At 37.2% G+C, this 13,991-nt stretch overlaps 2 protein-coding genes across 11 annotated transcripts in view; one reads left to right on the top strand and one right to left on the bottom strand.

Annotated features, from left to right (window-relative positions):
* Nucleotides 1-13,991, top strand: part of LOC121393757 (BAG family molecular chaperone regulator 2-like) — a 96,634-nt gene that overhangs the window by 25,120 nt on the left and 57,523 nt on the right. The window contains exons 3-4 of one of the 5 annotated variants that reach the window (XR_005961318.1): nt 2,570-2,685; nt 4,190-4,276. The exons of 3 other annotated variants lie outside the window; for them this stretch is intronic. The gene's annotated coding sequence lies outside the window, so the exon portion shown is untranslated. Of the gene's footprint in view, nt 1-2,569; nt 2,699-4,189; nt 4,277-13,991 lie in introns of those variants that run through there. One more of the 5 variants, XM_041563161.1, reaches the window with a different exon arrangement.
* The window catches only part of LOC121393758 (scavenger receptor class A member 5-like), a 71,611-nt gene that overhangs the window by 9,055 nt on the left and 48,565 nt on the right, over nt 1-13,991 (bottom strand). For 2 of the 6 annotated variants that reach the window (XR_005961320.1, XR_005961322.1), the window contains one exon: nt 4,284-4,726. Coding sequence is in view for 2 of the 6 variants with exons in the window: in XM_041563165.1 (XP_041419099.1) it covers nt 4,149-4,399 (251 nt within the window). In the remaining 4 variants the exon portion in view is untranslated. Of the gene's footprint in view, nt 1-3,500; nt 4,727-12,609; nt 12,946-13,991 lie in introns of those variants that run through there. The other 4 variants (XR_005961321.1, XM_041563167.1, XM_041563165.1 and 1 more) reach the window with 4 other exon arrangements.

Here is a 13,991-nt window from a genome sequence, read left to right as displayed (position 1 = left end):
ATGCCTCCACAACAACTTCATGGGGAGGGGAGATTATGTGATAGTGATACTTTACTCTCCTCCTTGACTAGTCCCTGACCTGTCCAAAGGACTCCTGCCCCCCTCATGTGAGTGACCTCACCCATCACACATATTAGGTTAATAGTCCCTCAAAATCCAGATATATATATGAAGCTTCTCCTTGAGCAGTATTATGATGAGAAGTCACGCTATGCAATGCAATACATCTGTCTAGCTCTGGTGCGGAGTAAACTGCACAGATGTTCATAATGGTGGGATGGTAGGTCTGATGGTGATGACCTAGAACATTACAAGTGATGCAATGGAAAGACTTATTACATTGTTTGGTTGCTTAATCTATTTACCTGACCACGCAGAGAGGACAAGCTTTTTTCTGGAAAGGCATCTTCTCAGTTGGGACTTGTCTACAATGAACCCCCAAGTCACCTGAGTCAATGTCATTTTATGATGAACAAATCTTATAGATGCCAATATTTTATAATTCTTCTGGGTGGCTTTTATTAATAAACATGGAAAACCAAAATTGTCCAGACAAGGCCTCTTTTAAGATATCACGCTATTGAAATTTGCAGGATTTGGAAGAACAAGGCACAGCAACTCTCATAGTTCAGTGCTGACCCCATTAGCTCGAATGTGGGGCTACATGGGATAACAGAAATGGAGCCTCACTGTTTGTTGGAAACATTTTTGTTCTTCTCTGGGAACAAATCTTGGATTCTGGGATCCATCATTTCAGCCGTACTGTGTGATCTCAGAAGAGAAGAAACAGCTGGAGGGAGGAAGAGATTTCCGGCACAGATGGAACAATTTCTTTTTAAATTGAGAGATCAACTTATTGAAAATATTGCAATATTTCCCAGTGTTTATAAAATATCACCGCCCAGTCTTTCGACCTTCTATTCCATAGAACATTGGGCAATAATGATAAATATTTTGACGTCGTACTGAATATACAGCCTGGTGGTTTATCAAAGGCCCTGCATGTTTCACAGCAGACTGACTCATATCTTCAAGTACTAGTTCAGCTCTTCCCATTCAAATGGACAACACTTACGCCACAAATTCCTATCACAGATATTTTAAAATTCCACACACATATAACAAAATTATTACCAACCAGTAGATATCAAGAAATGGCTTTAGAAATACTCAATAACTCACCTGAAAGATGCTTTAAAATAGGTCAAAAGTCTCCACTCAGACAGATGTACTCAATGCATGACCCCTAAGGCAGATATGGTACATATGCTTTGGTCATGCACCAAAATACAATCATTTTGGCTGGAAGTCATCTCCTATTGAATGAAGATAGTGAACAACCCAATCCAACTAACCATTGAATGGGCACTGATCAGTAATCTAACATCCCTCTCAAATCTAAACAAAGAGGAAAAACATTTGGCAGGGTGATTGGTGGCAGCATCTCGGAAGGCAATACTCCACCAATGGCTTACCACAGAAGCACCATCACTTACACTCACACACGACACTATATTTTCCACATGGATTGGTTGGAAGCCATGACAAAACAAGTTGAAAAATGTTTCTCCATTTGGATCACATATCTCAATAGCCTCCCACATCCTCTAAATCCATATCTAATAACCTATACCTTTCAAAACACCACATGGTATGACAGAAATCTTGAGGGGTAACCCATTACTAGAGGAAACAAATCAATATATTCAAGACATACCCCAAAGGACCGGAGAAATTACAAGATCCCCCCCCCCAGGAGTCACCATACTAAGACTTTTGTCATTGTAATTAAGTAAACCAAATCAGGCCTGTATAGATTCGAACTTAAACTCTGACCTGTTATATAATTTTTTTTTTTTTTTTTTTAGAAATGAACAGTACTAAATTAACCCTGTTCAAATTATTCTTTGTTGTTAATGTTGTTTTCTTTCCGTCCTTATTTTCTCACCACTTTTCAACCTTTCTTTGATTTAATACATCAAACTTTATGCATCACTAATGGACATGTAAAACGTCTTGAAACATATTGTACATGCTTTGAAAACTTAATAAAAACAAATTTAATTAAATAAATAAATAACCAATAATGTCTAAACCCCAGCATCTCCATCCATGCCAAACACCTAACTGGTGCTCTTCTGCATCCTATTTTTTTCTTTTGTGTTACACTGGTAAAGCACTCTGTCACAAATACTGTCCGTCTGTTTATGAATAAAGTTAAAAGGAAGGAGAATGTTTATAAACTGCGGACTGGGAGCTTTACTGTTCTTATTAATGGGGTTTTATGACACAGAGAAATTTTTTTTGGAACAGCTGAAAGTTCAGTAGAAAAAAGTCATCCATTTCTAGATTTTATTGCAACTGACAAACACTCAGCTCTAAGGAGTCTACTCTGATTTATTCCACACATAACTCATACTCTCTGCCATGTTTATATTGAGAGCAACCAAATGACTTGTAAATACTATAACATGAACATCAGTTCTTGTCTCAGGCCTTATGTAAAGTCTTCTGTTTCTCAGATAACAGCAATATGTGATGATGGCTTAGGGTGTATTTGTTCCTACAGGTCCTACAGGTCATCTTAGACTGAGCGAATGATGTGATGCTATTTACAGAGGTTGGAACAGTAGCTCTCCTTGTGGGTTAGTGTCAATGCCAGCCTGACTCTTATTAAAAATGAAGGTGAGCATGAGAATTGCTTTGTCCATCTCATTTTGATGCTGTGTAGATAGAGGAACAGAGGTGGTTGTGGTGGGGCTCTAGGCAAAACACAATTTGTGGACAAATAATTTATATAAGAAGGGCTGTCCAACCTAGTCCTTTAATTTACTAATCTGCCTTTGTACCCAATATGCCATGCTGCCACTATCTTGTCCTGCTGCCTACTATCTTAATGTACTCATATTGCCCTACTGTCTCTATCTTGTCCTTCTGTCTTCATCTTGTCCTACTGTCATTGTCTTTACCTACTGTTGCTTTCTTGTCCTACTTCTCAATCTTGCCTTCTGTCACTAGCTTGTCATATTGTCTACATCTTTGTCTACTGTTTCTGTCTTGTCCTACTTGTCACTGGTTTTCCCTTCTGTCCCATCTTGTTCTTTTGTCACCATCCTGCTCCACTGTAACCAACTTACCCTACTATTGGCATTTGTCCTTCTGTCTCCATTTTGCCCTATTTTCTCAATCTTGCCCTGCTGTCTCCATCTTGTCTTACTGTCTTCATCTTTTCCAACTGTCTGCATCTTGTCCTACTGTCTCCATCTTACCCTACTGTCATCATATACCCTACTGTCTCCATCTGTTCCTACTGTCTCCATCTTGCCATACTGTCTTCATCCTGTCCTACTTTTTCCCATCTTACCCTACTGTCTTTATCTTGTCCTTCTGTCTCCATCTTGCTCTAATATCTTCATCTTATCCTACTGTCTCCATCTTGTCCTACTGTCTCCATCTTGTCCTACTGTCTTCATCTTGCCCTAATATCTTCATCTTGTCCTGCTGTCTCTATCTTGTCCTACTGCCTCCATCTTACCCTACTGTTTCCATTTTGCCCTACTGTCTCCATCTTACTCTACTGTCTCCATCTTGTCCTTTTGTCACGTATCAATTTTTCTTGTGAGCTCAAAGGTGTTGAGATTCATTCAGACAAATATAAGCATCAGTGTAATTTTCTTTATTAAGAGCTCTTAAGAGTTACTTTACCATGAAGCCTATGTGGACCTTGTGCACTGACCAAAAAATATTTCAACATTTCTCATTGGGTTACTTTTTAAAACACACTGTAAGATTTTCATGCCAGAAAGAATAAGTAAAACATTGCTGCCTGAATTTATTTTATTTACTTCATAGGACTATACCATCTTTAGTGGTCAAAAAACATTTTTTATTTTCATAACTTACCTTTATTAGTACTTTGGATCTTTGTAATGGATAAGGGGCAGTTCACCTTTAAGTTAACTTTTAGTATGTTATAGAATGGTCAAATCTAAGCAATTGCAAATTGTCTCAGCATATCACTCTCTATGTCAAGTATGACCCCCTACTTGTTGTGTAGAGGGCAGAATATTTCAGACCCATATCTCACAATTTTCAGCTGCCATGAATAATCCCTGAAGAATTGATAATTTAGGATTTTCAGACTTTATTTAAAAAGCCTTAGCATGTAACATTCCAATCTCAATCTTAGGCTGCAGTTCAATCGTATTGATAAGGTTATTGGATAAGACTGTAAAGAAAGGAGACATACTGTACAGTATATTCAGTCTTACCTGCAAGAATAAATACTCCGACAGAATAAGAAAGACTAGCAGGTAGAGTCCCACCACCGCATACTTCAGAGCTGCAATAGAACCCAGCTGACCACATCTTCTTGAGGATCTTCTCTTTCCTGTTGGACCTATGTAAAAGGATACAAAAAAATTGTCTGCATCAATGTTTCAAGAAAATGGGACCACTTGTGTGTATACTCTGGTGCCTAAGATTTTTGGAAGAACTTTTACGGAGACATTTACTAAGTAGAAGTATATATTGCACTATTTACAAAGGGCACTATTTTGTCGACCAAGCACCACTGATTATACCTTTTGTTGTTTTTGATGTTTCAGGCCTTTTCTGTAAAACTTTTCCACCTGTCAGGTACTTTCCGTGTGCTCCAACTGGTTCTCCAAAGATCCCCAAAGAGAGTACTGTAGGTCTTAGCACCGTTGCCCCACTTGCATTGACCCTAATGTGTATGGGGAGGAAATGTGCAAAGGGTTCAATAAGTTTTAGGATTGGGCCCTTTCCTCCCTTTGCATCTGTATGATGGTGTCTCTTGCAATCCATCATTAGATGAAGAGCACTTAAGCTTTAGAGTAATGTAGTGTGTGAATTTATAAGAGCTAACACATTTTGATCATACATCCCTACCACTGTATGGGGTTAGACAGTTAGAGAATAGCCACCTTTACTTTAACCCTCAGGCAAGTCCTGCGCAGAACAAATTTATGAAATCTGGACCGGACCCGAACCCTTAACCTGCAGCCCATGCCCAGAATGCCACTTGCATATTTACCCACTTGGATCCGCTACCCAACCCCCGGCCCGCAACTGCCTTGTCTGCAACCTAATCCGCAACCCACCGACCATCATCAAACAGGAAGTGATGTTGCTGCAAACCGGAAGTGGGTGGCCCAGCCACAGAATAAAAGTTTTGTAAAATTTTAAAAGGAGTAAAGTATAGACAATATAACATAAGTTTAGACATACAGATGAAACCCGCAACCCACAGACCCGCGAGCTGCAGACTCGCATCTATACCAGCACCCGAAAATCCTACCCCCATCCCGCATGGTACCTGCTTTTTTTGAGGGTAACCCATGGGTACCCAACCCACTGCAGGACTCTACTACAAAGGGCATATTTATAAAGGGTTGAATTTCGCGTTTATGGGAGTTTCTAAAAACTCCCATCAACTTCCCTAAACTCCAAATTAGAAAAAAAAAAAAAAAAATGTAATCAATGCATCGAAATGCAATAATAAAAAAAAATTATTTGGCTGAATAGGATCGACCGGCAAATTCAAATCAAATTAGATTGAATTCAATTCAAGTTTTCTCAAAAAAAAATTGGATTTTCAAATGTCCACCAAATGACTCCAAATTGGTTGTAGAAGGCCCCCCATAGGCTAAAACACCAATTCGGCAGGTTTCAATGGCGAAATTAGAATTTTTAAAGAGACAGTACGTCAAACTCAAATCAAATTTCCACTATTCCCTAATTGAATTACACTAAAATGAATTAGAAATTCTAATTTAAAAATTTGAATTTTTAATTCAACCCTTGATAAATCTGCCTCAAGTGTTGCAAAATCTTCAGTTCTTTATTTCGTTGAGCTTGTATAATTATACTGACTGGATTGGGTTTTGGGGGCGAGGTAGAGGAATGAATGTAGAATGTAGTAAATATTAAACTTAAAAAGTGCTATTAGGAAAAAAATAAACTATTTCTATGAACAAATATCTCATTGCTGTAATTATATTTTTATACAATTTCTTATTTAATTTTTTTAAATCTAAAATGATATATTTTTATATAAACATAATTATATCATATAGTGGGTCAGATGCAATTTAGTGAGAAAAAGGTTTATCATGTGAAAACTCATGGACAAGATTCAATTGTCCAGCAAAACTTATCTCACTGAAAACGTGAAAACTCTATTGAAGTCTATGGGGAAAAAAACTGGAACTGAATTAGGAGAAAAATTGTATCTCCTTGAATTGAAACTCGTCCATGAGTTTTCACGTGATAAACAAGGAGAGAACTTTTTCTTACTGAATTGAGGGATTTTATTTACTTGTTTTATTTTTATTTTTTATGTAAAATGACAAATTTGGTATATAAAATATAATTAGATAATGTAATATTATATTATGTAATGCATAAGTGTTTAAAGGGGTTAATTTGGAGGACTGCATGTGTTATTATTATTACACGAATAGTTTAAATTGTGAATTTTCTCTTTGTCTAACTTCATCAAAGTTCCCATTAATTCACCAGTTGTATTTTCACAACACGTCTCATATTTATGTAAATACACTTTTTCAGTGTGAAATGTTGTGAATTTTCTCCTGGCATACTTTCTCTGTGAAAATTTGCCAGTATATTTTCCCCATACAATTGTAGTGGAGAAAATTCTCTAGAGAATTTTAACCATTCTCACAAAAATAATTGTGGAGAATTAGCTTGAAGGAGGCATTGTTGATAAAGAAATTCAAAAGTGGCTGCTCTATTTTTAAATTGGTAGGTCACCAGCCTGAACCTGGAGAAATTTCTCTTGGTGAAATTTTTTTTGTGCTTATAGTAAATTGGAGAATATTCGCTGGAGAATTTTCACCCAGAGAAGAGTTGTGAATTTACACCAATGCAAAGACAGTTTTCACCAATGCGAAGTTGGTTCTCCAAAATGTGTTGTATTCTCATTTTAGTAAATTGGTGATGTTGAGGGAAATTTTAATTTTTGGTGAAATTATTCCAAATTGTCACCCTTTAGTAAATATGCATATAATCTACAGTACTGTAGAGTGGATGGGTGTTGAAAGCATAAGATCACATTATAAATGATTTCCATTCTCACCATTATGGAACTTGGACAGAAGCTGAAGCAGCAGTTAATTGGCTTCCCTACTTATAAACTTAATTATCAGATCCAATTCAGGTTTATTTCCAATATTGAGCCAGATTCAATGCAGTGAGAAAAAAGGTTTATCACGTGAAAACTCATTGATGATATTCAATTTGAGATGAAATTCAATTCAGAAAAACTTTTTTCCGTGTTTATCACGTGAAAACTCTGTTGAAGACTATGGGAAAAAACTGGAACTGAATTTGGAGAAAAGTTTTTTCTCCTCGAATTGAATCTCGTCCGTGACTTTTCACGTGATAAACCATGAGATAACTTTTTCTCCTTGAATTGAATCTGCCCCTTTTTAGCTTTTTTTAAAACTGTATTGAAGTCTATGGGAAAAAATGGAACTGAATTTGGAGAAAAGTATTTTCTTGCCGAATTGTATCTCGTCCGTGACTTTTCATGTGATAAACCATGAGATAACTTTTTCCCACTGAATTGAATCTGCCCTTTTTACCTTTTTTTAAAACTGTACTGAAGTCTATGGGAAAAAAATGGAACTGAATTTGGAGAAAAGTATTTTCTCGCCGAATTGAATCTCGTCCGTGACTTTTCACGTGATAAACCATGAGATAACTTTTTCTCACTGAATTGAATCTGGCCCTTTTAACCTTTTTTTAAAACTGTATTGAAGTCTATGGGGAAAAAATGGAACTGAATTTGGAGAAAAGTATTTTCTCGCCGAATTGAATCACGTCCGTGACTTTTCATGTGATAAACCATGAGATAACTTTTTCTCACTGAATTGAATCTGGCCGTTTTAACCTTTTTTTTAAAACTGTATTGAAGTCTCTGGAAAAAAAATGGAACTGAATTTGGAGAAAAGTATTTTCTCGCCAAACTGAACCTCATCCATGACTTATCATGTAACAATCCTTTATTTTCACGGAATTGAATCTGGCCCATTATGTGATTTCTTTTGAAAAAAATTTAGATGATATTGGGGAAAATTATTTTCTCCCGAATTGAATCTCGTCCGTGACTTTTCACGTGATAAAGCATGAGATAACTTTTTTTCACTGAATTAAATCTGGCCCTTTTTACCATGTTAAAACTTTATTGAAGTCTATGGGAAAGAAATGGAACTGAATTTGGAGAAAAGTATTTTCTCGTCGAATTGAATCTAGTCCATGACTTATCACGTAACAATCCTTTTTTTTTTCCTTGAATTGAATCTGGCCCATTATGTGATTTCTTTTGAAGAAAATTCAGATGATATAATTTATTCTCCTCTCTAGCGCTGGAAGGCAGAGGAATGTGTTCTAGGAAACGTGGGTAAAAACATGAGTGAAATGTACCAAACCCTCAACTGAGTGAAAGAGCACAGGGATTTCCCTAACATTCTACTATTTCATTATCATTTCAGCAGCGCTAGGAAAACCTTTTCACTCTCCTTCCTCTCTAGCAGAACAGCGGCCAACAAATTATAAATCTGCAACTCTTTTTTGCCAAAAAATTTCAAAACTGGTTTATAAATAGCACCCAAATCTCCTGCAGTAGGAATGACATTACACTGGGGGCTCAACAACAGGCGCAAGGTGAGTGCTGAAAATGTTCAGACACATTGTCCATCTGGTCCCCAAAACTTTATTTACGAAACCCCCCTGATTATTCACACTTGAAAAGAAAGTGAATGTGTTTATGTGGGGGGGGGGAGGGGAGGGGCATGAGATTGATTGAGATTTCACAATATACAACTGCCAAAATGCTCATCTCCTTTTACAAACAGATAATCACTTGAGCTGCTTTATACAGAAGACCTGTGAGGAGATTACTGAAAGTCTTACATATTCACTGGCAGGAGACTAATGTGCCCATGCTACATAGGATCAATTGCTGTCCTGAATATGTTTCTCTTTATTTCTGAGAAGTAAAACCACTGTCCAGTAGTTTTGATTTTTTAAATGTATTTAAAAAATTTATTTTGCCTTTATATGGTCACATATAATTTATAGTAGGGGGTACATTATCCCCTCAGTGACTTCTAATATCCTTATCATTTACAGTAGGGGTTACATTATCCCTTATAATACATGAGTGATATTCAGAGTTCCCTATATAACTCAGCCTGCAGCCTTGTGCCTTTATATGGTCACAGAACAACCCCTCAGTGACTTCTAATATCCTTATCATTTACAGTAGGGGGTACATTATCCCTTATAATACATGAGTGATACTCAGAGTTCCCTGTATAACTCAGCCTGCAGCCTTGTGCCTTTATATGGTCACAGAACAACCCCTCAGTGACTTCTAATATCCTTATCATTTACAGTAGGGTATATATTATACTATGACAGAAGATTTAATGTGCTGATAAAAAAGTTATTTTGGCCCATTTGCCCAAGAATTTATTTGAATTTGAATTTTTTCTAATTAATGAAAAGTTTCCCTTGACTTGAGATACAAACTCTTAAATACTAAACATATTGTTGAATCAAACTCAACATATTTTATTGTATATTTGTATTCTTAGGTATCTTATTCTATGACAATAAAAAGAAGGTTGGTTGTGGCACCAAAACCTCACAATGATGGTTTGAGTCGGGAAGGCTTATTTATCAAGTTTCAAATAAACTCAAATTCATAAAGAATTTAAAAAGAATATTTAAAAAGAATGAATGAATGTAACCTTATTTATTAAAAAATCTGAATATAAAAAAAACTAGAATAAAATTGTGGGAAAAAATATGAATTAGTGGTTTACTCATAATTTTACTGAGTTTAAAAACTTTTAAAAAAAACTCCAAATGTAAATGAAATAATAGTTTAAATTTTGGCTAGGACAGTTCCCATTGACTTCTACGTGACCTCACAAGCTTTTAGAAGCCCACGCTTTACAATGACTTTTTTTGTACTTAAACCATTATTCACATTGATGATTGATTTTAGCGCAAAATGATTTGAATGGTGGAAAACATGGCATTTAAGTTCATGTGGGGGGCTCAATAATTAATGTCGCTTCATAAGTGCCAGATGGCTTGTCATGGCAGATAACAGAAGAATATTTTAGGATATCTGTAGGCCTAGGGTTTATCAAGTGATAATTGCAGACCAATCTGGTGCAAGAAATCATCAATCACAGGCCTAATGGTATTATGGGAAACATTAAAATCAGATGGGTGACAGTCAGTATATATATATATATATATAGTATATACTCGAGTATAAGCCGAGTTTTTCAGCATCCAAAATGTGCTGAAAAAGTCTACCTCGGCTTATACTCGGGTCAGCGGGCAGTAGCTGAGATTGCAGTCACTTTTAATCATTCCTATACCAACAGTTCACTTGGGGAGAGACTGCAATATCCCACAATGCCCTCTGTTGGTTTTATGAAAGAATAACAGTGCGCCCTCTGTTGGTTATATCAAAGAATAACAGTGACTGCAATATCACACAGCACCCTCTGTTGGTTGTATCAAAGAATAACAGTGACTGCAATATCACACAGCGCCATCTGTTGGTTATATCAAAGAATAACAGTAACTGCAATATCACACAGCGCCATCTGTTGGTTGTATCAAAGAATAACAGTGACTGCAATATCACACAGCGCCATCTGTTGGTTGTATCAAAGAATAACAGCGACTGCAATATCACACAGTGCCCTCTGTTGGTTATATGAAAGAATAACAGTGACTGCAATATCACACAGCGCCCTCTGTTGGTTGTATAAAGGATTAACAGTAATGGCAATATCACACAGCACCCTCTGTTGGTTATACGAAAGATTAACAGTGATGGCAATATCACACAGCACCCTCTGCACAATTCTCTGTCACCATCAACTTTGCAAAGAAGTCCGGTTGATCGCTGGGGGAGTCTCTCTGGCGGAAGGTGCGCTGCTGGGAGACAGGGCTGTAGATGTGTCTAGGCTTATACTAGAGTCAATAAGTTTTCCCAGTTTTCGTAGGTAAAATTAGGTACCTCGGCTTATACTCGGATCGGCTTATACTCGAGTATATACGGTATATATATATATATATATATATATATATATATATATATATATATATATATATAATATGAAAACAGGGGGGTTGTGGGAGCACTCTAAAGGCTTTAAAGTATATATATAATATATATATAAGTATAATAAATGCTATTGCATATGTACCCAAATAGGGGTTATTTTGTTACAAAGTTATGATCATAAAATTGATAAGCCACCATACCACATCAAGGTGGCTTATCAATTTTATGATCATAACTTTGTAACAAAATAACCCCTATTTGGGTACATATGCAATAGCATTTATTATACTCATATATATATACTTTAAAGCCTTTAGAGTGCTCCCACAACCCCCCCTGTTTTGATATTGTATATTTAGCCGGAAGCTGTGGCATAGCTTCAGTGGTTGTAGCACCCCATACCCCCCCTTTAAACTAGTGGTGATCCTATGCTTTTAAAATTGGGCATTTGTTTTGGGAATATCTCTCCTTTAAAAGCCTGATTGCTGGCTGGGGAGGATTTAGCCCTCAGTGAAAAAACAGCGTTCAATGGACATTGATTACAGGTAATGCTAGAATGCACATATAAAATAAAATAAGTTAGGGACCGCCATTCGGGGTTTACCTTGACGTGGTATGGTGGCTTATCAATTTTATGATCATAACTTTGTAACAAAATAACCCCTATTTGGGTACATATGCAATAGCATTTATTATACTTATATATATATATATACTTTAAAGCCTTTAGAGTGCTCCCACAACCCCCCTGTTTTGATATATATATATGGGTAACAGAACAGAAGAAACCACATTACTCCTCTAGGCTGAGATGAAAGAAATATCAGGTGTAGCTTATAAATGTATTGCTTTCACTCTTTTCATATACCTTGCCCCCAGGGCAACAACAGAGATCCGAACATCCAGTACACCCTCTAAGCCCCACTAGATTTAAAATCTAAAAAATTGCATTGACATGAATCTATTGTGGAAATTAGAGAGTTGAATGGAAATGTCCTACAGTGGGTCAGAGAAGAGTTAAGGACAGGGTCAGACTGCTCTTCCAGTATTCCAGAATCCTCCTGGGCCCATCCCTGGTACACTGGGAGACCAGTCTGACCCTGTCCATGAATACTGCAGTTAAATAATGATCAGATTGGTTGATATGAGCTACTTGACTTGTCCAAGTATTTTCTACCTGACTCCTATATTACTTAGACATAGTGCACATTTAGAGGGTTTATTTACCTCCAATCCGCATAAATGAACACACAACTCAAATGGTTTCTAACTTAAGAAAAAACTTGAATTCAGTGATACTCACACTAATCCAGAAAACCCAAAAGTGAAAACTCAAATGAATCGAGTTCTCAGCAGGAAAAAACTTGAATCACTCAAATTGATTGAGTTTTTGGGCAAAACCCTCCGAAAAAGCTTGAGCATCATGAAGGCTATTAACATCTTCAAAAGGTTCAAGGGACCTCTGCCATTGACTTCTACATGACCTCAAAAGATTTTAGATGGTGTATTTGGATTCTAGCTATTTCCAAAAAAATAAACTTGAAAACTCACATTTTCGTTGAGAACACGACTTGATTCCCCTAAATATGACTTTTTGAGAAGTTTCCATGAAGATGGAAAGAAATGACTGAAGGCAAGTTTGTTATTCTTACCCATGAAAACGTGCAGCTCTGGGGGCCCTGAGTTCAGTCTAGATCTGGGAACTCTATGCAAGGAGCTTGTATGTTCTATCCATCTTTCCATTGGTTTCTTCCAAAACCATGCAGACAGTCTAAGTGGTTCCTGATCTTTCAATGACCATTCTGTGAATAGACCTTAGACTGTAAATTCCACCGTGCACGGAATGATGAACAATACTTGTGAGGTGCTTCAGAAACCACCCATATGGTACAGTTTTATGGTGTCTATGAGCAAACCCTGAAGGCTGTTCCGGATTACTTGTGCCTAATACAGTAGGCTGTACAGTTGAACAGCATACTTTGGCTCTCAAGTCTTATGGAAAAATTGCCTCTGGTTAAGCAGGAACTGTAACTGGGCCATAATTGTGGCCCTCTCCTAACAAGTCTACACAGGCCTACAATGTAAAGTGATCATGTGTCCAGGAACTGTACAGTCAAATTACCGTGATTTGTCCATCCACTTGGGTGGCCAATACAGGCAAATATCCACTCATTTGGAAGCCTCGATACATAAAATAGATCTTGTGTATGAGCTTAGAACCCCCGGGAATTAAAGAAGGGACAAGATGGGAATAATGACAAATTCCATTTTTGCATTTCCCCTCGACAAATAGAAAGGGGAAATAGAGAAGATCAGTGCGGTATCTCTTTAAGTGTACATTGAATCAATATGAACAGAAAAACAAAATCAGTCTCATTGCTTACAAGGCGTGCAATTGTCTCATAAACACATTCCAGACCAGGACATTTGGAAGGGCCAACAGCCTGAATAGTCAGTATCCTATAAAGTAACATGTAACCTGAACCAGGATGGGCTGTAGAAGCAGGATTGTCCCTTTGCCAGGATCCCCCTCCTTGGAAGACGTGCACTGTATTTCAAAGTCACATTCTTCTCTCAAGGTCTCTAGTTGACCACTTTGCAAAGTGCAGAGAGCGCACAGCTGGTGTGAAACCCGTAATAAAACTCCACACACGTTCCACTATTTCCTCACGTCGGCCATGCATGAAACACTCCATTCATCTTTACCACTGAAGCCTCTTTCGGATCCAAAGATATGACAACTAATGATACATTGCGAACGTCTTTCTTCATCGGAACAGAAACATTTGTACAGCTGGAAATTTGGCTTCTCTTGTGGTCACCATGGACAGGCTCTAGGAAGGCATGA

This window comes from Xenopus laevis, chromosome 5L (assembly GCF_017654675.1).
Source record: "Xenopus laevis strain J_2021 chromosome 5L, Xenopus_laevis_v10.1, whole genome shotgun sequence".
Lineage (NCBI taxonomy): Eukaryota > Metazoa > Chordata > Amphibia > Anura > Pipidae > Xenopus > Xenopus laevis.
Note: the sequence above shows the minus strand (reverse complement) of the source record. Positions and strands in the feature narration are given on the sequence as shown.